Here is a 27,461-nt window from a genome sequence, read left to right on the forward strand (position 1 = left end):
CCTAGCTAACTGTTCAGACTCACGCTTTAATCTGGATTCCCATGTGGAAGTCCATCACAATAAACCATGCTGTCTCAAATAAATTAATTTGTGTTTAGGCAGAGCATGTTTATCTAAAATTTGATCTTTATGAGACCCAAATATCATAAGAACCATCTGCTCCACAAGTCACTAGTTCAGCCATAAGTCTGTATTGATCAAGGAAGGTATTTGATCAATTTCATAAATATTTTGTGAATATTGATTTAAAGAAATTAAAGTAAAAGATAAATTCTCACTCTGATTATTTGATCTTTTTAAAGGGATCTTTTAATAAGATAAGATAACATAAAATTTTATTGTCACTATCCACATTGACAATGACATTGGAGCAATCACCATTCCAGTGCAAAAGAAATGTAACAAAAAATATGAAATTAAAAACATGTCAATATGTACAAAAATTTGTGTAAAAATAAAGATATAAAAATAATAAATGTCTGTAATGATACGCAGAAATATCTGCAGATATTAACATGTCTTATGTGCTCAAAAGCTTGGAGTTATCACATTTACAAGGATGGATATTTAGATAAACAGATATATATATGCATGTATACATTGGGATGTACTGTTATCTGGACATTTTGGACTTCATTAAGGTTATTGCCTTGCCTTAATAATGATTATGCTGTTTTTTTAGCCAAAATCTAAAACCTGTATCGTTTTCTAAGATATAGTTTCTCCAAAGCATCAGAACTTCATCAGAAATTCATCTCTGAGTTGTGGTCAGAACTGCTGGCGTAATGTAAGCCCACCCTTACTTCCCAACATCCTTCTGTTTCCACTCTCTGCCGCTAGCTTATAACCCCGACCTAACATGAAACAAAAAAGGTTTAAAGGTTGTTTTACTGTGTTTTTTAAACTGCTTTATAAAATTTTAACAATGACTGTTTTTTTTTTGGTTTTATTTCTGGTATTTTATTCTCATTTTATGTATACAAAAAAAAAAAGCCCAGCAAAGGGCAAATGCTGCAAATTATCTACAACTAAAAGCATTGTGATATAGGCATGCTGCTCAGAGTATGTCTATGTTTTTATATTTGTCCTCATTAAATAAATACATTTAATTCAATTCCATCATCACAGAAAACACTATTTTAATCGGAGTGTCTTTAAGCTAAGAATCCTAGATTAAATCACATTCATCCAGGCTCTTCTTGCATGATTTCATTACCATAAAGCACCTCTCAAATGACAGTAAGGATGTCTACACTTCTGTAATGATTGTCTCTGTGAGAGCTGCTGAGGTCAGTGAGGATTCTGAACCAGTTTGGATGGTTTTTATGGTCATTTGAACCAAGTAATGCAGGTCTGGAATACCCAGTCTAAACCAAAAATAGCAGAACTCCACTGTTTATGTTCTTTGATTCACTGTAACTTTTCAGCCATTAACAGGATAATTCCAGTAGATTCTGAAGGAGAAAAGCGGCTCATCAGAATCTACTGGAATTATCCTGTTAACATTACAGAATCTTAAAGACTGAACTGTTTATTTTCTTGTTTGTAGCTTGCCCTCTTTCTCTTTCCATTTTTATACAAGCAAAACACAATAGTTTACTTATAGCTGTCATAACAGGGAAAATAACAGATGCAAAGAGTTAGCTGACTGTCTTAAATACAGCTAAGGTGAGTGGAGATGAGAAAAACAAACTCCAGCAGGTGAAGGACAGAGGACTGTAATAGCAGGGACAAACAGAAGAGGGCGATAGAGAGACAGGAACCTGCCCAACTTTGACAGACAGATGGAGCACAAATGTTGAGTTTTTCCTCAGAACACTTTCATATCTGCAGACACTGGACTGCTGGACGTCCTTCACTCAGGAACCTGATTTCCAAACAAAACCCTTGTTTTTGTTTTTTGTTTTTTCTCTGAGGAAAGATTTTGGTCTTCTTGCTTTTTTGCTCGGTGTCTGGCATCTATTAACTTTTGCTCCTGAACAAAGTTGGTCTGTCCAAAGGGGAGCCAGCTGCGTGAGAAGCGTAAAAAGTTACAGCAGATTGCTGATGGGAGCGATAGCTCAGTCCTGACGCAGAATATCAGTTTTTTTGAAGTGCTGTGAGTGGAAACGACAAACTTCTCGTCTTCATCCAAGAGACCTTAGGAGTTGGGTGCACCCCGATCCAAATACACTTCTAGGTGGGTAAGTGGTTGGAAAGGAGCTGGTCAAAGCCTGAAGGGGTGAGAAATGTCTTTTTCTCGTTGTTTCCGAAGTGTTTGGCACTTTCCCCCCAGATGAGCAACAGATGACTGAAGGTTAGAAGCAGTTTCTTGAGCCCACCCTGCCTTCTCCCTCGTGGACAGAGGGGCGAGGCCTCAGAGTCCGTGTCCTCACTCTGCAGCCCCTCCAGCTGATGGTTTCATGCTGTGAGGCTGCGTCACACCAGCCCCCTTCCATTTCATTTCTGTCTAACTCCCGGCTATTTGCTTTTCTCCTCCTCCTCTTCTTCTTCCTCTCAGCCTCCTCCTCCTCCTCCCCCTCCCTGCAGGCTTCAGGGTGCCACAGAGACGCTCGGTCTTTGAAAACAAACTTTTCCTGAAACTTCTTTCCTCTCTGCAGATGCAAACTCTTCTGTTGCTGCAGGTTCTCCACAGAAAGATAGAATGCTGCTCATCTGTCTTTTAGCTTTTGCTGGTGAGTTCCTTTGCTCTGCGTTTTGGTAATGATGATGATTCATTCTTGCCATTACCTCTTCCTTCACTTTTCCATCCCTCACAGGCGCCGTCCGAGCCCAAAGCCAGCTTCTGCCAGGCTCATGCAACTTTGAATCCAGCACCTGCGGATACTCGTCAGAACCGGTCTCCACGAGCTGGACCCTGCACAAAGATGGTACTTGAGAGACAGAGAATTGCCCATTTGTCCAGATGATTCTGTCAGCTGTGGGCTTGCAGGTTTGCGTCGGGTTCCCTCATTGAAATGCTTGCTGCAGGTCCCGGCTGTTGGAAGGAGATGCGTCTGCTCTGCGTTGATTCCAGCATCACGGCACATCTGGATGTGGTGGAAAAACACATTTAGGCATTTCCCTGCGAGCTGCTACTGCATGAATGAGTGCTGTACAGGCTCATGCTAGACTCGTGTCGCTGCCTAATTCTGCAGTGCGATCAAAGCCAGCAGATGGAGGCCTGATCATTTGAACAGAACACGACCCTATTCGTTTGCTGGAGCTGCTGGAAACAGATGTTTCTAAAGTCCAGACAGGGACCTCAGCAGAGCAGCAGGATCTTGTTGACTCAAAGAGGTTAAAGTTCATGTTGACGTTCAAATGTTTCTCCTAAATTTATTTCTGACCTGTCCTGACGTCTAAACTCTCTGTTGCTTCATGTGCTTTCATAATGCGAGTGGCTAATGCGCCCACCAACGCTCTGCTATGGTTATACATGTCAACACCGGCTCACGTTTCCAGAGAAAGCCCAAATGTTTTGATCCTACCTACAGAAAAAGCAGAAGTTAACGGATTGTAATCAGACTTGTTATGAGGTTTTCGGATTATTAACCCATTAAAAGAGTGTAAATGTGGAATCAGCTTAAATTAAAAGGCTTTTACCATCACAGTTCAGTGGAATAAGTTAACATCTGGATTTCATGTTGGCATGGAGGTCTAATTAACGTTAAGCTGGACACCTACCCTTTAACCCTTTAACACCTGAGGTGTCACCGGCAACGCTTAAACACAACATTTTTTAACATACTGTAACTTTTCAACAGCGTTTCTCCTTTTGAATCTACTGGAATTACGTTGATCGTGTTAACAGTTAAAAAGTTACAGCAAATCAAAGAACATAAACACTCGAGCTCCAGTGTTAAAGGGTCGCATTATTGTCAAATACAGCTGGGTGTGGTGACACCGGTTCTCTGTATTTGACCCATTGACTGTATGTAAGATGTCACCAAAGACAATGACTTACCTCCAGCTCCAACCAAAGTAAGTCAATTCAGTTACAATGTTTTTGCAATACTGATACTGCCATGTTGGAGCCAGATGTCAATAAGCAGTGACTGGTCCGAGTTAATGTTTCTATGGCAACCACTCTTGCCAATCAGGAGTGAGCTTGTTAGAAAGCCATACCTCTTCCACTGAAAGTGGGCTTGGAAGAATCTGTCAATCAAATGGTTTAAATGTTGGATGTGGCACCACCCACTTTTACTGAGGCACCTGATTGACCAATCACCAGTATTTAAGATATATATTTATATATAACTTGAGTAACTTGCCCTACAGAAAAAATATGAAAAAAAAAATCGTATTATTAAGAACATGCTAAAACAGGTCTGAGGCCATGGTTCTCAACCTGAGAACTGTAGTTTTTCCTCTCTGTGGGTGGAGAGTTCCTGCCCTGGTGGAGGAGTTTAAATATCTTGGGGTCTTGTTCACGAGTGAGGGAAGATCAGAGCGTGAGATCGACAGGCGGATTGAAGCGGCGTTTGCCATTATGCAATCGCTGCACTGGTCTGTTGTGGTGAAGAGAGAGCTGAGCCAGAAGGCAAAGCTCTATATTTCGTTCCCTACCTACAGCAATGGATCTGTTTGTCTGCAAGAGGATGCATTAGAATGCAACGGAGCAGAATGTTCTGTAAATGTTTACGTTTTCTGCCACCAAGTTTTGTCTCCTGCATTTGGGTCCTTCATCTGCCAATCATGACAGAATGCCTTGACCACCTTGGACCCAGCAGGAGAACTTTGCCACGTCACATCACCTGCATTTTCCTGCAGCCATCTTCATGTCATGCCTTTCCACATCCAAGCATTCTGCTCCTGAGGGGAATTGTCTGGTCATCCTTGAAACTTCCAGTTCCTGTGGAGGGTCGCCAGTGCCACACTTCATATTCCGTGTGCCTGAGGATGTCACCGTTCATTCCCCTTGGCCATGTTTTGAGTCCTTGAGGACGACCGCCTGGGCTACTCCCCTTCATGTTTTCCTTCCCTGGGGAGAGTCGTCGGGACTGGTCCTCATGTCCTGTTCCTGAGGGGGGGTTCTGATACCCCTCACATCCATCAGGCTGTGGGAACCCTAAATGTTTTCTGGACTTGTTTTTGTTTTGTTCTTCAATGCCCCCTCCTCCTAGATTGTTGGGCATCTGGGACCTGCACCTTTGGGGAGAGGTACTGTAAAAGTTCTGTTTTGTTTGGTTTGATTTTTTGGCTTTGTTCTAAGTTTCCCTGTCAGTCACACCAGTTCCAAGTTAATCATGTTTTCATTTCAGTTAATTGCCCTCAACCTATTTAATGTTTGGTTTTCAGTTCATAATTGTGAGGTCATCTTTTTGCTTCGCCACTGGTTCGATCTCCCATGGTTTTGTCATGTTTATCTTTATTTACTAAATGTTGAAGTTTCTGCCACAAAGTCTCATCTCCTGTGTTTGGGTCCTTCGTCTGCCATTCATGACAGCATCAGGAATAGACCAGAGAAGTGGAGTCGTGTTTCAGAACAGTTTTGTCCTAAAGAAGGTCAGGTGACTGCTTTAATTAAGACAGTTTCATTAGTTTAAACTTTAAAACATCAAAAGTTTCATATTCCCAAAGAAAGGAGAAATAATGTGTTATTTAAACAGACATTTTACTGAACCAAATGAGAGTCTGGAGTGTGAGGATTTGTGGGTCATCTGAGGTCACAGAGCATAGTGCCGTAGGGGTTTCCACAAAGGAATCTACGACATTTCCGATCCTTTAATACGAAAAAAGAACCTAATAAAAACTGGATCTACCCTTTTATCATGTTTTATTCTGCTTGGAAGACTTTTACTTTTTTTGTTGCATTTTTCACAGAGAGACATGAACCACTTTATGAAACATTTTTTTAAATTCCTAAGTTTTCTGAGCTAGCTTGAGCCACATCATTAAAAACAAACTCCAGTCGGATGAGGAGGCTGCAGGAGCAGGAACTCCTCTTGAACTTGGACTCTCTGAGATCGGTAAAGGATTGGATTCCAGGTCTTATCACCACCTATTATACTACGTTTTCCTAAGCAAAAAGTAGAACCCTTGAGGTTTATTTTTAACCATACTTGAGTAGAAGTACAGCAACCATGTGCATGTAGTGTAGGAAGTAAACTAACTGAATACTAAAGTGGAACATTTTGAGTTTACAGTACATAGTATATAAAAGGCTAACTTTAAGTACACCGCCTTCTTTTGCTAAGGGTTACGACCACCTAAATGCTTCACTGTGACATTCATAAATAGATGAGAGACGAAGGTTTTGATCCACTTCCTGCATCCTTTCACATGGTCTTATGATTCTGTTTTCTATAAACAAAGGCTGTGTCAGGTCATGAGGGTCAGGTCACGGTTCACAGATTATAGTTTCTAAGGTCTAATTACACCCCTGTGGTGTCTCTAAGTGCCATTTTCATTCAGATGTTTCTTCACTTTTTCTTAAAGCTGTAACCTGATACAAATATGCATGTGTTTTTACACCAAAGTTTTGTGTATGTTGAAAGGAGGGCTTCAGTGATTCGTTGCTGTTTTCCCACATACATTTTGGATGAATGTGGATTCTTTGCATTGTGAAGAAACTGTTTCTTCTTCTTCTCGATCTGTTTAGGACATTTCATCGCGGTGGAAGCAGAATCGAACACTGAGCTGGACCTCGGCTCGGGCCATGGTGCAGAACCACCGACGGAGATCGCAGGAATCCTGATCAGTCCGGTTCTGGAGCAGGAGGAATGGAGCTGCCTGAGGCTTGTCTACCAGATCACAGAATCAGGGAGTCTGGAGGTCCTGCGGCGCTCTGAAGGAGACAGCTTTGACAAGCCGCTGTGGAGCAGCCAGACCCCCTCTGAGAGCTGGGTCATCTCCAGTGTGGATCTGCAGAACACCACGGAGCCTTACAGGGTAAAGCGACTCTGAGAAGATATCATCTGTGATAACAAATAAACCAACATAGAAGAAGAGAGGCTGGGATAAGGAGAGGAAACTGTCTGAGGAGCTGTACAGGTTTCACTTTTGGCTAACATCAACTGTGTTTACTCACATTATACAAACTTTGGTTAGGCTTACTCTAAGGTAAAAATTGTAAAAACATCAGAAAGACTAAGATACACAATACATGCTAACTCCAACCACGAATTTACCTGGTCTGACCACATCTGGTCTGATCCAGCTTTAGTGCCACACCATGAATCATGAACATTAGGAGCTGCAGGTGCATTTCCATACATAAGGACTACCTGTTTTACTTCTTCTTCCTACTTTCCCCATCATTGTCAAACAGCATCGCTCCTAAATGAGTAGCAGTGAAAACAGGGATTCTTTGAGAGTGCCTTGTGTGAGAGCAAACCATGTGGCGGTGGTGGTGAGGATTGCACTCATTGGCCCCTTTATACACCTGTCCAACTGTTAATGCACATTTCTAATCAGCCAATCACATAACAGCAACTCAATGAATGTAGACATGGTGAAGACAATCTGCTGCAGTTCAAACCGAGCATCAGACGGGGGAAGAAAGGAGATTGAAGTGACTTTAAAGGTGGCATGGTTGTTGGTGTCAGACGGGGTGGTCTGAGTATTCTAGAAACTGCTGATTTACTGAGATTTTCACCCACAACCTTCGACCATTCTAGAGAATGGTCAAAAAAAGAGAAAATATCCAGAGAGCGTCAGTTCTTCTTGTTGATGCCAGAGGTCAGAGAAGAATGACCAGACTGGTCATTGAGTCAAGACAACAGTATCTCTACTAACCACTGGTTACAACCGAGGTCTGCAGAATAGCATCTCTGAACGCACGACACGTGTGAGGCAGATGGGCTAAAGCAGCAGAAAACCAGACCGAGTGACAGTCCTGTCAGCTAAGAATAGGAAACTGAGGCCACAATTCACACAGACTCACTAAAATTGGACAATAAAAGATGGAAAAACATTATCTGATCTGATGAGTCTCTATTCCTGCTGCAACATTCAGATGGTAGGGTAAGAATTTGGCATCAATAACATGAACGCATGGATCCATCCAGCCTTGTATCAACAGTTCAGGCTTGGTGGTGGTGGTTCATGGTGTGGGGGAGATTTTCTTGGTCCCCTTAGTACAACTTGAGCATGGTTTCAACCCCATAGTCTACCTGAGTATTGTTGCTGACCATGTCCGTCCCCAGTGAAGAAAAAATAAAGCGCATTAGCAGCTACGTCCACAGTTAGGACTTGAGACTGAAAGTTTAAACACTTCAGAAGTTTAGGAGGAAGAAAAACTTCATATCTATTAGGAGAACATGAGTCTTTTAGTTGAACCCACGTGACGATTGGCCATTTAGGTGACAGACTTCCAGGTGAGAATGATTATTGGTTGATGGCAATTTTTGAAAAATATCTTTATTTTTTTGTCCTATTTGTTCTATTTTTGATGACCTCTCCACACTCAACGTGCTGGGCTCCTCTGCTTTAGATGGACTGTCATAACTTGGCTTTATCTGTGTTAAATTTTCCTTCTTAATACTTAGTGAAGAAATGCTGGACTAAAAGATTTCAAAGAAGTTTATCTTTTTTTTTTTTACTTTTAACAATCAATTGGTAACTTTTGAGAAATAAAATAGCGGGCACTGGAGGGAAAGGGTTGATTCAGGAAAGGTCAGATTCAGGTGGTGAGAAAAGCATCAAAGTGCTTTGACTCACAGCAGTCTGGATGGATGCTTCCAGCCTTTAGAGTGCTTTTGTTGGAGGATATGACAGTGGCGCTGTCCCACATTTCCCTCCAGAGCAGAATTAGAAGATTCTGTTCGAAGGTGAAGTCTCCATATTTAAACTGGGATGAACAGATGTGAGGCTGCAGCTGAAGCAGGACGGCCTTAAATCCATCAGGCCAGGATGAAGCGCTGGCATCACCGTCCAAACACTGGGAGTCGTGGAGCGTGTGTTTATCTTACATGGGGAGGCGGCTCTGGCTCTTTGAGACCCCCCCGAAGGGCGCCCCTCTTCAAATAAACAGAGCGTTTGTGTGTGTTTGTGCTCAGCTCGTCATGGAGGGCAGACCTGTGCTCAGAACTGGAAGCAGCGTGGCCATTTTTGAGATCCACATCAGCCCCGGATACTGCCTCGGTCAGTGACCTCTCCGGTATCTTTACTCCCCCCTCGTCCCATGCAGACGTGCTGATGTGCTCTTTGTCTCCCCCAGACTGTGATTTTGAGCAGCCCCACCTGTGTGGCTACAAGAACCAGTGGAACGCCAACGTGAACTGGTACGTGGGGGGAGGCAAGATCCAGCTGCTGCACAACAACATGCCCCATGACCACACCTACCACAACAAGACAGGTGAGGGGCTGGAGAGGAGTCTTTCAAATACTCCTGGGGGAGGGGGCAGCCTCAATTACAGCTGGGGAGTGAGCATGTGACGAGGAGCATCTTCGTCATGGTTACTGAGATGTTTCCTGTCCAGGTTAACCTTTGACCTGAGCAGGAAGCTGAGTCCTAAAAAGATGTGCTTCACTCACATATTGATTCTCTTTCTTGAAATATTTCCTTCACGTTTACCAGCCTGGAGAAAGTGATGCTCTAAAGAGAACCAGGACCAATGGAGTTCTGCTCCTTCCCAGGTCACTTCATGTACGTGGACTCTGGTCACGCCAGGACCTTTGTGGAGGTGGCCAAACTGGCATCTCCCATGACGACGGCACCTATGTCAGGGTGTTTGACCTTTCAGTACCAGCGTAACGAGGGGAGAGGAAATCTGTTCTCTGTTTACACCCGGGACCGCCTCGGTCAGTACCAGGAGCTGTGGAGGCTGGGATTAGAGGACCAGGAAGAGTGGGGGGAGGCTCTGGGAGAATGGATCCCCGTGCAGGTGGACCTCAAGGCTCCGTACTCGGTGCAGGTAAGCACCTCGGAGTTGAGTTGTGTCAATAAAAAGAAGCGGTTTTGGTGCCACACGATCAGAACTTTCAGCATCTCTGTGATCAGTGGAAAACCTTCCAGCTGTGATCTGATGCTGGATCTGCACTGGAAAAAATGTGCTTCTCAAAACCAATTTAAAAAAAAGAAATGTTTAAAAAAAATCGTGCTTTAAAGATCCACTCCAATGAAACTGTTTTTGGTGTTTTAGCATGTTATTGTTGCATTTTCTGATGAAAGAAGACATATATATAAAGAAAATGAAACTTAAAATTGAATTTTAAGAGAAAAAAATGCAGTTTGAAAGATATTGCAGTCATTCTGTGTTTTTTTAGTTTCTTATTAATCCTGTTGATGCTTAAACACAAAATCTTTAACAATCTGTAACTTTTCAAGCGTTAACACGATAATTCCAGCAGATTCATTCAGAATCTGCTGGAATTACATTGATCATGTTGACTATTAAAAAAATGCAGTTAAAGAATATAAACACTGGAGCTCTGGTGTTAAAAAGGTTAAAACACGTTTCAACCATAGGTGTCGACTAACCTGTTCCATAAAATTAATTTATGTGTTTGATTCTAGTCATCCTAATCACTTTTATCCTCAAAATTGCTGTATTTTAAGTATTTCTTATTTCCATGTGAAGTTGATTGATTGTTTATTGTTTATAATACATTCTTGACATTTTTATTGCATGTCTCCCCTTTTTGTTTGATAGGTAGTAGTACTAGGAAGTGAGTGATTAATACATTTTATAATTTTTCCAAGTAAAAATAATGTAAATAAAATATTTCTTTAACATGTAATTGGGATTTCAGCTTTTAAAGGGTAACCAAATCCTAAATCAACTTTTTTTGGCTGTTGACCTCTATAAATGGGATGTTAAAATTGCTGTCAAGTGCTGTTTTTGACAAATTAAAGTAAACTTGTTTAATTTCATGAAAATATGTGCTGCCCCCTACAGGTTAAAACGAGGTATTGCAGTTGAATTTTGTGATTGGTCAACTGGTGTAAGTCCCAGAAGTTTGACATCATCATGCTCTGCAGCTCATTATAAAAGCCCCGCCCATGTTTGATTCTGTAACGGTCGTTGTGTTAGCTTTAGCATGGCTCGTGGGTGTATTGTCTTTTTTTTATTTATTCATTTTTTTCTACCATTTTTCAAATCTGGACTGAGAATGGACTCTGTTTGGTTACCCTTTAAATGCTCATCCAAACATTTGTATTCTTGACATTGATGCTGTCTAAAAAGTGCTTTTGCTGCTGGTGTGTAATGTGTCTGCACCTTCAGGTGGTCTTTGAAGTGGGCTTCAACAGTCAGTCGGGGGGTCACATCGCGCTTGATGACATCTCCTTCTCTCCAGAGTTTTGCAGCACAGACACAGGTGAGCAGCAACCTCTTCACACCTTCACCTCTACTTTTTTTTCCTCCTCATCCTGCTTCCTGTTTCCTCCTCAGAGCCGACCTTTGACCCCTCCATCGCCAACTGCGACTTCGAGTCAGGTCTCTGCCGCTACACGCAGGAGGCGGGGTCGTCATGGAGGGTGGTGTCGGTGAAGCCCAACATCTTCAGGAATGGAGACCACACCACGGGAGCAGGTGTGAGTCTGACAGACAGAGGAGACGCTCACATGCAGCAAGCGAGGTCTGCACCCAGATAAAGGCTGTCCTCTTCCTCCAGGGTCGTTCCTATTGGCTCATTGGCGGTTTGGCCCGAGCTCCACCTACGTGAGCCGAGTACTGGGTCCAGCTCTGGCCGGGAGCATGAAGTACTGCCTCAGATTCTTCTTCTCCCTGAGAGGTGAGGAATGGGCCTGGACCTCGATCGGAGTGTGGATCTGCAGACGGTTGATCGTGACCTTTGTCCTCTGCAGGCTTCAACCAGACGGACCAGGCTTTAGCTGTTTACCTGCAGCAGCACAGCGGGGGCCAGGAACAGATCTGGACTCAGGGGGAGAAGTCCAGAGGAGTCTGGATCGCAGCAGACGTCAGCTTCCAGACGTCACAGGCGGCCAAGGTGTGTGTGTGTGTGTGTGTGTAGGGGTGCTGATGGAGTCTCAGCTGAGGACATCTGAACAAAGACCAGGATTTTAAATAAAATGTTAACAAATGAAAAACAAAAAGAAGCCAGAAAAGTTAGTGCACTGGGACTTCACTGATTTAATGATGACGTTTCTCTGTCACTTCAACTGAAAGTTATACATCATGAAGCTTTACTGGATTTGCTCCATACTAATCATAAAGCTTTATTATCATGCAGACTGAAGAAGAATAAAAAAAATCTCAAACATCAAATGTCAATATCAGAGTTTGTTTTTGTTTTATATATTTCATTTCGATTTCTGGGAAATGACGTTTATTTCTAAAATATTTCATTTCTTTTTTTGAAATTGAATTTTGGTTTTTGGAATTTTACTTAGATTTTTGAAATATAACCCTTTTTTGTGTAATTTGTTTTGCTTTTGTAATTGTCGCTGTGATCTTTAATACGTTTTTGCTTTGAGTAATTTGTTTGACTGATTTGCACTTCAAGGCCACCATAGTTTTCTTCTCTCATTCAGCTCACATGTAAACTCTATTTCCATCTCCTGCAGCAGAACTTGCAGTCAACCAGCATGGAGTATTCATGCAGTAACCATGGAAACACACAAACAGGGGTTAAAAATCATTTACAGACAAATGAAGATGAAAGCTCTGATTTGACTTTTCTGGGGTTGAACCACCAACTTTTTAACATAATTTAGTCTCCGCCCCCTTTAAGGCCTCTCACTGAAAAAACAGCCCCCTGGAAACAAGTCAAAAATTTGTATCTCATTGACAGAATTTAGTTAAATAAGCAATTAAAAAAAATATATAGGAAAAGCTGTCTTATTAAGAATTCCTATTTAAAGAAAAAAAATTCCAGTCACTGAGACATGTCTTCTTAACCAGTTTTTCTTAAAAAACGTTTTTGACTGGAATATTTTTTGTGCAAAACAAAAAATAGAACATCTTTTCTTGAAACAAGGGTCTCATTACTTTCTCAATGTTGAGTTTTTGCAGCGTCCCTGCTGGGAGAGGCTGGATGTTCTGGTGGATCAGACCTGATGTTCTCACTCTGCTGTTCAGGTGGCCTTCGTCAGCACCTGCAGGAGCTTCTGGGACTGCGGCTCAGTGGCTCTGGACGACATCAGCGTGAGCCTGGGAGACTGCGAGCTGACGGCAGGTAACACCTCCTCACCTGCGAGCCCCCCGAGGAACACCTTTTTAAAGTTGGGCTTTCATTTCTCCCCTCAGGTTCGTCGTCGCTGCCCCCTCCGGGACACTGCGACTTCGAGGCGGGACTGTGTGGTTATTCCCAGGAGAGGGAGAGAGATGCTGCCGACTGGCAGAGGAGGAGAGGACCCACCCCCACCTCCTACACCGGGCCCAGAGCAGACCACAGCAGCGGCTTGGGTGAGGAGTCCTTCCTGTATCTGCAGCTCACCTGCAGCACAGGTGCATCCATTTCAGCAGAATATCACCAAAACGAGGATTTAAATCGGCCAATAGATCCACTTAAAAATTGAAATTATTATAACAGTGAATTCATCATCACAAAGGAAGTTCCTGCTTGGTTAACCAAAATCTGGATCTTCAAGAACATGATAATGAAGATGAGGAGGGAAAGAAAGATGGCTGTTAACTGTATAGTTTGGGAATCTGACCTCTGACCTTTACAACTGGGAGACTTCTAGATCTACAGCTGTAAATGTAGCGGATAACTGGAGCTTGAACTGCTCACATTCCTTCAAGCAGAGATATCAGAGGCGTCCTACCTGGATGGAGAAAGATCTGGCCTGTTGCTTCCAAAAACAACAAAAAAAAGAAGGTCCAGGAGTCTGGGTGAAGAGAGGAAGGCCTGAAGACTCTTTTTGCCTCCTCTGCAGACCAGTTCCTCTCAGATACTGGTTTCAAACCAGATTTTCTTTTTTTGAGTGGACTAACTGATATTCTGATCAAAGAGATGCACCTGTGCTCCTCACATCCAACCATAAAGACCTGTCGGTAGATAGCTCCTCCCACCTCTCACCAGGATACTACCTGCACATGGAGGCGTCGCCCATGCTGCCCGGACAGAGCGCGCGGCTGCTGTCACGACCGGTGCGGGGGGGCCGGGCCCCTCAGTGCCTGCAGTTCTTCTACCACATGTACGGCTCGGGCACCGGCGTGCTCAGAGTCCTCCTCAACGAAGAAGGCCAGGAGACGTTGCTATGGCAACAGAGCAGAGAGCAGAGCATCGCCTGGCTGAGGGGCCAAGTGCAGTACCAGTGGGACAGACCCCACCAGGCAAGACAGCCTCGCTTGATCCACTGTAGAACAGAGACGTTTGTGACCTTCAGACAAGACTTTCTGCTTTTATGAAGGCGGACGTCAGAGCTGCTCTAAGAGAGAGAAAAAAATTGCTTATTTATGAGAAGTTTTTGTCATGAGAGATCTGTAGATTTGCGCTTCAATATTTTATACTTTAATTACAGTGAAGGAAATAAGTTTTTGATCATTTTGCTGATTTAAAAAGAAACTAACAATCTGTCTTTTTCTATCTCACTGTTCAAATGAACCAAAAAATGACAGACTGTTAATTTCTTTCAAAGTGGGTAAAACTTCTAAATAAGCAAAGGATCAAATACTTATTTTTTCTTCGTATTTTAGCAGCAGTTCAGTAACAGAGCCTTAAAAGCTGCCGAAGCTGCTTAGTTAAGTTAAATATTTGCTAACAAATATGCTTAAAGCAAAGTTATTAGAAAGCTAAAAATAAAACTAAAGTAGCTGAATACATTTAAGAAATAAAATATCCAAAAACATTGCACGCTCAAAAAGGGGGAAAAAACGTTAAATTGTTATAGTGGGAGTTATTTTTGATTATTTTAAAACAATTTTCTAGACTAAATAATTTTCAAGAAAGACCTAATAAATTGTAGAATGGTCAAGAAAACATCAGCTTGTTTATTTGTGTCTGAATGATCATTTTGCTAAAAGTTTTCAGGTAAAAGGGAATTTTAAGCAAGAAAAAAAGAGATTAAAATATTAAAAAATGAAAGCAAAAGTTTTTTATTTTTTTTTAGGTCTAATGGGATTTGTTTTCTCTGGGCATTGTTTTACAGTTTTGTTTACTTTAAAATTTGGCTTGGTTAATCTTTCTATGAAGATTTGATATTACTTGTGAAAACTTTATAAACAAGGCTAAAATAAAAAGTAAATTACAAAAAAAATATAAAATAACCTTTGAAAAATTGTAAAAACAGAAGGAGAATGTGCTTTAAGTCTTCAGTCTAGAGCAGGGGTCAGCAACCTTTTACACTAAAAGAGCCATTTGGACTAGTTTTCTACTGATCAAAACCTAGAAGAAGCCTCAACAATTTACTTTAGTCTTTAGGAAATTTGGATAATTCATTAAAAATAAATATGAATTATTCATATTTTTTGGCATGATCAAAAGCAAATATATAAAAAAGAAACTAGCATCTGTCAAAATGTAATTTTTTTTCTTCATTTTTACATTTTACCCATAGAATTAATATTTACCTCAGTAGAGGCCAAATTAGCCAAAAGCTAGCTCATTGCTTAATTACTAGATAAACTCCAAAATAGACTAAAATTCCTGAGTAAACTAAATTAATCAAAAATTTTAGCCTGTTGTTAAATAGAAGCTAAACTTTAAATTAGCTTAAAAAATCTCAGTGGATAACAAATTAGCCATAATTTCCTTATTGCTAAATTTTTAGCTAAACTCAAAATTTGGTTAAAAAACTCAGTAGAGGCCAAATTAGGAAAAAAGAAGGTTAACTTGTTGCTTAATTACTAGCTAAACTCAAAAATAACCTAAAGTTCCTTATTAAACTAGATTACAAAAATTAAAAAACTTTTAAAAATTGCTAGCATTTTATTTTTCTTCAGCCAGAGTCTCCATGGAGAGATCCACTTGTGGCTCTGGAGCCGCAGGTTGCAGACCTCCGGTCTAGAGTGTTGCTCACATCACGATTGACTGAATCAAACAAAAGCTGCTGAGGTTTCTGTTCACTTCCTGAACTTTTCATGAAATAATCTGGTTTTCTGTATGCACCAGATTATATTTGAAGCCACTCGGGGGTCGTCTGTGAGGAGCGACATTGCTATTGATGACATCATCCTGCAGGGGGGGCCATGTCCAGGTCATCAACCTCGTTCTGATTATTCCAGGGGAAATGCGGCACACAAATCTGACACTTCTGTTCTCCCTACAGGCCTGAAGGTGAAGGCCAGCACGGTGAGCTCCAATGAGATCCAGTAGGAGGAGGACGCGTGCACCCCCCCCACGGCTGGACAGAACAACTCGGTGTTGTTGCCTCCTCTGCAGCAGCTCTCCTCACACTCGTTTGCATTAGACTAATGCTCAGTAATGCAATAAATTTTTCTACACGACTCTGTTTCTGAAGCAGCTGGCATGGACTCTCAGCTGGAGAAAAGGACTGAACTCCATCAGTGGAAACAGCAGTCATCCTCTCCATTCACACATACACACCACGAAACAGATAACTGAAGGATCATTGGTTCATGAGACACGTTTGACCTTTTTCTGCTTCCGCTGCTTCTGTACGATCTACCCGGTAACAACCTTCACTGTTTTTAAACAGCAAAAGAGGAAGACTCCTTCCTTCTCTCATAACTTCTACATTTTCTTTAATAAAAAAACAAATAAATACATCAAAAATGCTGAATTCTGGCTTTTTTTTTTTTAAAACTGGATTACATTTTTTAGACGTGATTTAAAAGTTCCTCTGAGGAAAACTCCTACTGAGCTATCAGACAGTCTGTCTGGATTTGGTCATTCCCATTGACTGTTTATGAAAACTGGACGAGTCCCCCTGTTTCCAAGCATTGGCTGTACGTAGAGAACTGGACTTAGTGTGACATAGAAAATGCCTTACCTCCAGCTGCAGCAAGATGAATCTAATTCAGTCGCTATTTTTATGCAATGTGCACATCGACAAGTTGGAACCAGACGTCCTCAGTAAGCCGTGATTGGTCAGTGTTGGTTTTAGCACTTTAGTTAGCATTAGAAGGCCACACCCCCTCTACTGAAAGCAAGCTCAGGAGGATCTGTTACTCAAATGCTTTGAACTTTTGACGCAAGGCCGCCTACTTTTACTAAGGCATCTGATTAGCCAGTTTATAACTTGAATAACTTCCAATAAAAAAATATTTAAAAAATAATTAAGGACGAGTTAAGAAAAAGGTATCAGAGCAAGAATGGTTATTCTATTAATTATGACAGTAATAGCTGTTTACTTTTTTAGAAAAGTCAATGAGATTTTGGCTACTTGGAACCACCGAGTACATTTGTACAACAATATTGTGTAAATCTGATACATGACTTGTTGGCTCCATCTTTTGAAATGATTCTCTCAAACTTGCTTTCAAGTGGAAGGGGTGTGGCCTTCCAGCAAGTTGACTCCTGATTGGTGAGAGTGGTTGCCATAGAAACGATGACTCCGATCGATTCTGCTTGCTGACATCATCTGGCTCCAACATGGCTGCAGTCGTATTGCGAAGAAAAATGGCGACTGAATTGACGTCATTCGGTTGGAGCCGTATATAAACTGTTTTCTATGGATGACATCACCGTCAGTCCAGTTCTTAGATACAGTCTATGACATATTTTCAAAATGATGGCCCCGCCCCATGCTTTTAAATATGTCATCTCTATAATTCTCTCTTTAAGCCGTTTCCTTCTGGATGATCAAAGGATGACAGAACTAAAACACACTGAGGAAAATCTCCAGCAGAGAGGAATGGAACTTAAGCAGATTTATTTTTCACAAACGTCCTCTGTACACTCGGCGGTCTCTCAGAGACTCCGTCCCGTTTGGTCCGTCTGACTGAAGCTACATGATGCAGGTGCCGTCGCTGGGGTATTTCATAGACTCCATCTGCTGCGTCATCGCCAGGACTTCGTGAAAGCCGGAGCTGAGTCCGGACATGTGCTGGAAGTACGCCTCCTTCTCCACCTGCACCGACAGGTTGTTCACCCCCGCGTCTTTCAGGAGCGCCGTCACCTGAAGGAGGAGAGGTTCAGTCTGTAGAACAGCAGCGTTTTAGAGGACGGTGAGAGGGACCGACCTGCTGTGTGATCCTCTGCTCCACCACGTCTGACATGACCTGGAGGTGGATGGTGCCGGCGACCATGTTTGCAGAATGCCTCCAGAAGTGAGCGTCTCTGTGCGACAAAACTCCCTCAAGTTTATCGATCTGAAAGAGGAGATACATTGTAAGGTGGCTTCTTTAAACAGTTACTGTAGGATTTCAGGAGATGGCTGCACCTTTTCCAGAGCCCCATTGAGCTCCTTCTCATGCTCCGGGGGAATTCGTAGAAGAAGAACCTCGCAGGCTTCCTTCAGGAGGGGAATGACACTGAGGAAGATGAGAGTGGCGATGAAGAGCGAGCAGATGGGGTCGGCTACCAACCATCCAAACTGCCGGATGAGGATAGTGGAGATGATGACGCCCACGCTGCCCAGGGTGTCGGCCAGCACATGTAGGAAGACGCCTGCGGAGGACAGAAGCGGGTCAGGCTCCGGGCTGCGCCTCTGAGTGCGCTCCTCAGACTCACCTCTCATGTTGGCGTTCATGCCGCCGGTCAGAGAGCCGTGGGCGTGTCCGTGGCTGCCGTGGGAGTGGCCGTGTCCGCCGTGGGAGTGGCCGTGTCCGCCGTGGGAGTGGCTGTGCTCTCCATGCGAGTTTCCGTGGTCATGTGACGAGCAGCTTTTGCCGCCGTGGGAGTGGGCGTGGCTGAAAGCGCAGATCCCCACCAGGTTGACCAGCAGGCCTCCGACAGACACGGGCTGCAGAGAGAAAGCTGGGAGTGACGAGGGGGGCTGGAGGAGGCTGGACCAGCGGCCTCAGAAACCCACTATTGACAAGTTCTTAAGCTAAAAACTGTCCATGAACGTCTATGTTTTTCTCATCTGAGCTGGAATCTGGATCTCACCTGTACGACTGGATAGTTCTGATGGCTGATGACTGACTTTGTTAGCCTGGAGTTGTGAGGTGCTGTAAGCTAGCAGGAGAACGTGTAAACAGAGTTCCTGCCACTCTGCAGAAACTATGTCTTAGAAAATGGCAGATTTTGGCGAAAAGCAACATAATTAGAATTGAAAGACCACTGGGAACAACTTTATAAAAGATCAAAAGATGATCAGAGAGGGACTTTAAGGTCATTGCTTTACGTCTGCAGTGAGGCCTTCAGGTGTGGAACTTTAGGTCCTGCAGTTTAAGTGAATTTATTATCCCAAATTCAATTTACACAATTTCATAGTTAATGGAAATCCAGACAGTGAGTTTGAGTAAAGCCCTGAGGAGCAGTAATAATATTCTCCTACATGGGTAGATTCTAGTGAGAATTATTGTCTGATTGCAAAATCAACTGCATTACAATCAAGGCTTTTTCTTTCACAGCTCTATTCTAATATATGAAAGATTAATAAAATTCCTGTCAGGAATAAACCAAAATTATTGAGTTCTCCTCCATGATCAATAATTTAACGGTTGGCACTCAAAAGGGACGCCATCCATTCGTCACTGCAAATCCAAGTCCCCGGTTGGTTCAACTGGTTTGACTTTGTGTATTTGATGGAAGCATGTTTTGTAAGTAGAGCCCCAAACTGACTTAAAAACGTGCTTAGCCTGGAACGCGTGTTTGCATAGACTTTTAACTGTAAGTGGTTGCTTGAACACATATCTCTGAGCCCGGTGTGATGATAGATTTTAATCCCAGACAAGGAAAGACCTTAAGACCTCCAGTTGGAGGGGAAGGATCATGCATCTAAAACCTGGAAGAATCCTCCTGATGAGGATAGCAGACTGACTATGTTCAAGTCCAGAGGAAGATCAGTAAAAAAATACTGTATTCTTGTTTTAAAGAGATTTTCTTCAAAGTTTCTGATTTTTCATAGCAGAAGAGTCTCTGCTCTAAAAACTGGACATCGGATAAACAGACGTGACACTTTTCTCCTGCAGCTACTAGGATGTCAGACAGAAGATGAAATCGGCTAAACTGACCGTCAGCATGTCTGTGTCGATGTTCGGAGGATCCAACAACCGCGTGACGGACTCCATAAACACGAAGAAGGCGATGACCATCAGGAACAGGCCGTTGATGAACCCGGACAGAATCTCCACTCGACCAAACCTGGAAAACAACTTCAGTCAGTCTGGGAGCTCCAGGTGAAGGGCTGCTGTCATGAAGGAGACTCCACCCGTAGGAGAAGATCCTAGTGGCTTTCCAGCGAGTCATGAGGGCGGCGAACAGACCCAGGACCAGAGCGGAGCAGTCGAACAGCATGTGGAAGCCGTCCGAGATGAGCCCCAGGCTGTTGGTCCAGACGCCATAAAACAGCTCCACGAAGGTGAAGGCCTAAAAGCAGATCCAGTTTCTCAAAAGCTGGAAGAAGTAAACAGTGTTTCCCCTGACAAACGCACACGTACCAGGTTCAGACACAGGAAGTAGAAGATCTGTCTGGAGTCGGACTCCTCCAGGATCTGCTTGAGCGAATCTGAGATGAACCGCGGCAGCGACTGGGACGTGTGATGCAGCGCGTCCCCCATGAAGTTATACAGAGGCGTTCCCTCAGGGGAATACCCCACCAAGGTGCCTTTTTGCCCCTTCTTTGAGGGAGCTGCCAGAATGCTGGAGGCTGCAGAGAGGTCACACAGCTGGGTTGGGATGTGGTCACGCTGCAGAAGCAGATGCATCACTTCCTGTCACTTACACATTAAGAAGAAGATGGCGCTGACCATCACTCCACCTGACAGCACGTGCTCAGTGCTGACGAGCTTGGGGGGTATGCTCATGGAGCGGATCTGATCGGTGAGGGGGTGGGTCCAGAAGTTGGCCAGCAGCAGGCCGCTGGAGAAGAGAGCGAAGGTGCCGTAGCGAGCGCACCTGGGAGCCTCCATCTTTGCGCTGCAGACTGCGTCCACGTAAAACTCCAGGATCATGACGGAGAAGATGACCATGCTGAACGGAAAGACCAGCGACGCCCACGACTCCACTTTACTCTGGTTAGAGAAAAGAGGAAAAAGATGGGGGTCACTCCTTAGAGAAGATTTTTGGTTTCAACGTTGTATTGCCAATAAAATGGCAAATAGATTAAATTCATCTGGTTGGAGGCACAAGTAAGTCATTTTTTATAGGTGACATCACACTCACTCAGTCCAGTTCCCATATACAGTCATTGGATCCACTCTGTTTTAACAGCTACACAGTAACACAGTAAGATTTTAGCATTAATATTTATCCAAGTTGATGCATTTCTATGTCACTGAGTTGACTCTAAACGTGATTTTAATCCAGTCTAAAGTCTTATCAACTATTAAATTAGTCGTCGACTATTTTAATAGTCAATTAGTCAAATCGTGGGAGCTCTAATGGCCAGATGTTGATCCGGCCACCCTGTGTCCAATGGTTGGTAGCACCCAGACCTGCGTACTGACGAACTGCAGTTGATGCTGAGAAGACTACAAACACAACAGAACACTGTGCTTTCTTGGGAGAAATGCTTTCTAAAATTTACTAAATTGACAACATTATCATTTATGCTCAAAATCTGTGCTGCAAATGATTAGAAGTGCAGAATGGTCTGCTTTTCATTTACACCCAGGCTGCCGGTGGCACTCGATATGGACACTCGCTGCCCGGAAACATTTACACGTCCTCCTCTTGGAGCTGTGACCACAATAGTGGCGTCATCCACCATACCCATAGGCTGTGGACATACCCAACAACTACATTAACGATCACACCAACAATTTGCAAAAAAATATGATTTGACCACCAGAGGGCTTAGCTCTGTTGTTCAATGTCCATTTTGAGTCGAAGAAGTTCTGTCTTGAAACATTGTGTCAATAAAGATAGGATAGACAACGACAGAACGACACGGTCACTTTACCATGTACGGCTACAATGTCCATACGTGTAAACCAGAACTTTGTCTTTATCCTTCACTTGAAGAGGTTAAATAATCCGAACTAAAAGAGGATCCAAACAACGAGACTAAAAGATTAACCTCTACAGTAGCTAATTCTGCCGATTCTGCGGCTTCTACGATTCTGCCGATGCCTCCTCATCGAGTGGTGGCAGTTGGATTTCTGATCATAGCATAAGAAATGCTGAGCAGACCTGGTTGGAGTTTATTAAACATCAAGTATCCCTCATCTCTCCTTATTTACTCACTTCTGTGGTCACAGACAGGAATATCACCCAGGGAAGCAGCACCGCAGCGGAAACTAAGCAGTCCAGGGCGTACAGACGTTTGGAGCCTCCGATCTCCACCGACAACTTCCTGGCAGCCGTGTGGAAGCCAACCTTCAAGAACAAGGACGCCACCAGGAGCACGACTCCACCCTAACAGGGAGCAGAGCACGGGACGGTCACAATGCAAAGCCTGCACCAGCGTTACAAAACACTCACAAGAGCCTCACTTTATGATCTGCAACACCCAAAAAAGAGATGGCCGTGTAGAGGAAGTGAGTGAGAGCGCTGTCGTGATGTCCTTCAGCTGCAGAGACAGCGGTAAAGTTAAACAGAGCCGCCGGCAGGAAGTTTCTGCTCAGCGACAACCGAGGATCTTACGGTGATCTCCCATTTTGGACATGAGGTCGTCGTTGTCGAAGAGGAGGAGGCAGATCACGGCAATGATGAACAGAGCAGCTCCTCTCGTCTGAAAGACCAGAAAGAAGAAATCAAAACTTTAAGACTCTTTCAGCCCAAGTCGCCTTAAAGCAAAAGTTGGAATGGATGAAACAACAGAAGAAGTCATCATAATCCAGCTCAGGGCTGCCACGATTAGTCGACTAATCAACTATTAAAATAGTAGACGACTAATTTAATAGTGGATAAGTCCTTACTTTATATTATATAGCATCAGACTGTAGTAAAGTTGAAAGTTATCTCGGCATTCTGCTAGCTTTATGGACTATTTTGGCATTTATTAAGGTTTTTTAGGCTTTAATGGACTTTAGCTAATATTTCAGCTGCATGCTAGCTGTTTTGTTTAACTTAGGCTTTTTCAGTTTTTTCGGCTAATTTAGCATTTAAAAAACATTTTAGCTAGCTATATGCTTCAGCATTTTCAGCTATTAGCTTCAGTGTTTTTAGCTATCAGTTTCAGCATCTTCAGCTAACAGCATTAGCATCTTTAGCGGCCAAATTCAGCTTACAGCATTCACATTAGCATTATCGCAGATAATGATATACCGGTATATCTAGTTTTTAGTTCGTTTAAAGCTAATGATGGTTAAGATTTGTGCTTTACATCCACTTTGCACATTACTCGATGAGAGAAAAAATAATTGGTGATTAGTCGACTACTGAAACAATCGTTTGTGGCAGCACCAGTTCATTTCCAGTCCTCCTTAGAATAATAATGAAAGAATATAAAGACTGGGAGTGAACCAGCCTCTTACTTTGGACGGTCCTCCTCCAGAGTTTGTAAACAGAACACTGAGGAGCGCGACAACCACCACGTCAGCATGTTCAAACAGCAGCAGAGTCCTGCAAGAGACACTCTGATAAACACAGGGAAGCAGCTGCAGCTCCACATCACCAGACTGGACTCTACCTCAGAGGACCGCAGAGCGTCAGGCCGAAGAAGCCCAGGAGGGAGACCACACAGCTGAAAACGGCGTGCTTCGCCAGCTTTATCCACTGAAAAAAACAGCAGCAAAAAACATCACAATAAAGATCAGAGAAAAGCAGTTTTCTTTTCTCTCCTTAATGCTAGCAAAGATTGGGAATTAAAGGAATCCAACACACCTGTCTTTTGGAGATGATCTTTCCAGATGAAAAAGGCTTTTGAAAGAAAAGCAGAATAACAGCACTCCTGGAAAAAGAAGAAGCCACATGAAGTCCCAGAGACTGCAGTCAGACTAATCCCACTCCCAGTGGTTCTGAAATGAAGGAACTTACCCTAACTTTAAGATGAAGATGAACTGAACTATGTGAACAAACTTTAAGATGTCATACGATTCAAATACTCCTAAAGCTTTGAGCACCTTGGAGACGATCAGCAGAGCGATGTACTTCGTTAACCTGTCAGGAGACACAGATGCATCATGGGAACACACGTCCATGTGTGGTCATTCTCACAAGTTTATGTCAAGAGTTTGGAACCACTGAACTTAAAACTGATCAACGAGCTTCAACTACTTCTTAACCACTGACTGTATAAGAGAACTGGACTGAGCGAGTGTGACATCACCTGTAAAAAATGTCTTACTTCCAGCTCCAATGAAATAAAGTGAATTCATTTTTTCATGATGAGGACGTCGCCATGTTGGAACCAGATGGCGTCAGTAAGCAGTGATTAGTCTGGGTCAAGGTTTCTGTGGGGCCAATCAGGAGTGAGCTTGTTGGACAGCCACACCCCTCCCATTTAAAAGCAGGTTCAGAAGAATCTGTCAAACATTTTGAACATTCAACATTCTGCTTCTATAGTACAGTCTGATTGGTCAGTTTAAACAATGGAGTATTAGGGCCAGTTTGCAAACATTTTTTTTTCAAAATTATTACTTTAAATCTCGTACATTTACGAGAAAAAAAGTTAGAACTGTTAAATTACAAGAATAAAGTTGTCTATTAAAGACTTTAAAAGTCACAGGCTAAATGTATGACTTTTTTTGTACATTTATTACTTTTAATCAAGTAATTTACAAGATTAAAAGTTCTAAATTTATTATTGTTAAAGTTGTACATTTATGAGAAAAAAGTCAAATTAACGAGAAAAGAACCAAATTTGTCTATTACCAGATCGGTGTCAAAAACAAAGAAATTCTGAACCTTTAAGCCACTCACAATCAAATAAACATTCAGCTTTCCTGTTGAAACCCAAGACGCTTTTCACAGTTTAGCCGTCTGCTGCTGCATGCTGTGTTCACTTGCTGGACTGTAGGCTCAATTTTACTTTAATCTTGTAAATTTAAGAGAAAAAAATTGGAATATTACTTTTTTTGGTGGCCCTAATACTCCATCGTAAGTTTATAACTTCAATGATTTCCATTACAGAAAACTATGAAGGAAAAAAATAGGATTATCAAGAATATGTAAAAAAAAAAACAAAAAAACAATGGTTATTCTGACCGGTAGAATGACTAACAGCTGTTTGTTTTCAACAGAAGTCTATGAGTTTTTGGCGTCTTGGAACCAACAGGTACTTCCTGTGTGTGTAACTTCCGTCCTGTAACTCCAAGAGCAGGGGTCACTCAGTCCAGTTCTCTTATACAGTCAATGTCCATAACTTGACCGTGGGACAGGATGTGCTGAAAGAAAACACCCCCTGTTTTTTTCTATAGCTATGTTGAACATTCATAGACACAAATCCTATAATATGATTGACATTGGAGGGTTTTCAGGAGTGAGAGGACCTGGAGGCTCCGATAAGAACTGGTGCCGACATGTTCTGAGGAGAAATTATTATTTAACATTTAATAGACAATGGGAGGATCAGCCCCTTGAGATGATACATCTCGTTTTCGAGAGGTTCCTCTTTGAATAGTTAAGTGAAATGGCAGGAGAAGCTTTGTTTTCTGGTGTTAGTCTGGTTTGATGTTGTCTTATTTTGCATCAGTCTGCCTGGTCAACTTATAAGCTATTTAAAAATGTTTTTCTATATAAAAAAAAAGGTGGGGGCTGCACGGTGGTGCAGTGGTTAGCACCCTTGCCTCACAGTGGGAAGACCCTGGTTCAATTCCTGGCAAGGTTCATAAAATGGGGATTGCTGCTTCTTCTCACAGTTTAAAAACACACTCCATAGGTTAACATCCGGCTTTCACCCAACAGTAGCTGAGATAGGCTCCAGCAGCCACGTGACCTAAAAAAGGGATTTAGCAGGTTCTGCATATGGATCTCCACATGGATTCAGCAAAAACTAAATCAACCATTTCTAAAAAAAAAATGCCATTCGAGCTTAACTCCTAAACTGGAGAAAGACCTGACTGTGTCATCATGCTGTTGACTCAAGCGTTTCTTTATTCAAACCAGCTTTAAGGGGCTTCAGTTTTATTGTTTTCATTTTTCTCATATTTCTTTAAATGTGTTTTTATGCAGATTGTTTAATTTTTTATTTTAGCTGCATTTATTTAATCTCGATTTTAGATTATTTTCTGTAAAGTGCCTCGGGATTTTAAATTTAAAAGAGACGAATCAAATAAAACAAGAGAAAAAAATTATATAAAGGCATATGAGAAACAAAACCATTTCCTTGAAGACCCAAGTTTAAAACTACAGGATGCAAAGAGAAGACATTAAAAAATGACCGACAGACTGTCACAGTTGTAGGGGCCCAAAAAAATGAATCAATGTGATTTTAATTAACAGCTTTAAGTTTGATTTCATATTTAACTTTAAAAAATAATTTTTTTGGATATTTGAAAAATATCCTTCACATAACTAAACAAATGAGTAATGTAATAAAATACAATCAAAGCGGGTTTTGCCTTAAAATGACAAATAAAATGGTTTAAAATGATAAATGCAGCAAAGACTTAATGAACTGATTTTTTAAACTAAGACAATTGATGACAGTTCATTTAGTCACCTATACAAATGACAAACATTCATCATTACTCTCATTCATTTGTATCTCTTATGGTTCATAGAAGCTTCAGGCCATCATACCTCAGGAACTTTTCACTGCAACATGACTTTATTGTGTAAGATATTCTTCCTACCTGTTCATTTTTTTCTATTTTTTTTAAGAATTGCCTATAAAATTAAAATAAAACACTAACACCATGTTAGGAACAGCAAAGACCACACAGTATCCACCAGTGTTGGACAGCAGCAGCAGCAGATCAGGTGTAGATGGGATGAATGCAGATGTTACCTGGAGTCCGGCACCTCCACCATGCCCAGCTTCCCCCCCGACAGGACATTGCTGCTGTACTTCTCGTCCATTCTGAGATCCGGACACCAACACTTCCAGCGTCCGTCACATCGCTCTCACCGCAATACTGCAAACCTCCACCTACGTCAGGCTAGCAGGACGTCTCTGCCTCCGAATGAAAAGCCGACATGTTTCTGTCAAACTCCTGTCTGTCTGGAAGTTAGCAGCTGTTAGCTCACCAGCTGCTTCGACAGAAAAGGGGTTTTTCTTTGTAGTTTGGGACAGCTGTGAGACAAACAAACGAACGAACAGGTCCGGCTGATAACTTACGACAACATGATTCAGAATGTTTCGCTTCAACTTAACTAAAGTACTACGGAGAAATAAAATGATTAGATCAAAGTAACAGATCTATCCATTAAGCCACGACACTTTTGGACACGTCACGTGCGACTGTTGACGGTAAATGTTGCGCCTGCGCAGTATTATTTTCTGATTTTTTTGTAAATCTTTATTTAAAAAGACTTCCTTTACAACCAACTTTTTAGCGCACTAAAACATCAGTTCTTAATCTAATTAACTTAAATTCTTTAATTTAATTTAAGAAAACAATTGAAATGGACAATCGATGGTCATCATGGATAATAGTTTTGTTTTTATCCTTGATTCTGCAAGGCTTTGATCTGTTCAAATTCTATTTTAATATTAAAAATATTAATAAAAC

The 27,461-nt window shown here is 42.2% G+C and overlaps 2 protein-coding genes and 1 long non-coding RNA gene across 7 annotated transcripts; 1 reads left to right on the forward strand and 2 right to left on the reverse strand.

Annotated features, from left to right (window-relative positions):
* Window positions 1-1,576: 1,576 nt before the first annotated feature.
* Window positions 1,577-16,658, forward strand: LOC112163045 (MAM domain-containing protein 2). Of its 3 annotated transcripts, none has more exons than XM_024299151.2 (16): window positions 1,577-2,179; window positions 2,501-2,675; window positions 2,760-2,870; window positions 6,584-6,873; window positions 8,982-9,066; window positions 9,143-9,280; window positions 9,562-9,839; window positions 11,151-11,244; window positions 11,319-11,459; window positions 11,542-11,661; window positions 11,735-11,877; window positions 12,969-13,065; window positions 13,137-13,295; window positions 13,915-14,168; window positions 15,946-16,030; window positions 16,103-16,658. In XM_024299151.2, exons 2-16 carry the CDS (start codon window positions 2,645-2,647, stop codon window positions 16,147-16,149), a joined length of 2,073 nt encoding a protein of 690 aa, XP_024154919.1. In that variant the 5' UTR covers window positions 1,577-2,179; window positions 2,501-2,644; the 3' UTR covers window positions 16,150-16,658. The 3 variants fall into 3 exon arrangements, with proteins under 3 accessions (XP_024154919.1, XP_024154920.1, XP_036070335.1); XM_024299152.2 differs by having other exon boundaries at window positions 2,601-2,675; XM_036214442.1 differs by having other exon boundaries at window positions 1,577-2,675.
* Window positions 1,703-4,057, reverse strand: LOC112163046. The gene is made up of 2 exons (XR_002922222.1): window positions 3,947-4,057; window positions 1,703-3,029 (listed from the first exon to the last, which is right to left on the reverse strand). It is a non-coding gene; the product is annotated as an uncharacterized LOC112163046 (long non-coding RNA).
* Window positions 16,659-17,651: 993 nt separating the features above from the next.
* slc30a5 (solute carrier family 30 member 5) lies at window positions 17,652-27,220 on the reverse strand. 3 transcript variants are annotated; one of them, XM_024299156.2, is made up of 17 exons: window positions 27,068-27,220; window positions 26,738-26,902; window positions 23,824-23,946; window positions 23,671-23,737; window positions 23,477-23,562; window positions 23,322-23,409; window positions 22,489-22,576; window positions 22,338-22,414; window positions 22,090-22,260; window positions 20,627-20,915; window positions 20,343-20,551; window positions 20,114-20,271; window positions 19,917-20,046; window positions 18,469-18,700; window positions 18,179-18,405; window positions 17,979-18,107; window positions 17,652-17,914 (listed from the first exon to the last, which is right to left on the reverse strand). In XM_024299156.2, exons 2-17 carry the CDS (start codon window positions 26,806-26,808, stop codon window positions 17,744-17,746), a joined length of 2,316 nt encoding a protein of 771 aa, XP_024154924.1. In that variant the 5' UTR covers window positions 26,809-26,902; window positions 27,068-27,220; the 3' UTR covers window positions 17,652-17,743. The 3 variants fall into 3 exon arrangements, with proteins under 3 accessions (XP_024154924.1, XP_024154925.1, XP_024154923.1); XM_024299157.2 differs by having other exon boundaries at window positions 26,738-26,906; window positions 27,068-27,218; XM_024299155.2 differs by having other exon boundaries at window positions 26,738-26,979; window positions 27,068-27,211.
* Between the last annotated feature and the right edge of the window lie 241 nt (window positions 27,221-27,461).

This window comes from Oryzias melastigma, linkage group LG12 (assembly GCF_002922805.2).
Source record: "Oryzias melastigma strain HK-1 linkage group LG12, ASM292280v2, whole genome shotgun sequence".
Classification (NCBI taxonomy): domain Eukaryota; kingdom Metazoa; phylum Chordata; class Actinopteri; order Beloniformes; family Adrianichthyidae; genus Oryzias; species Oryzias melastigma.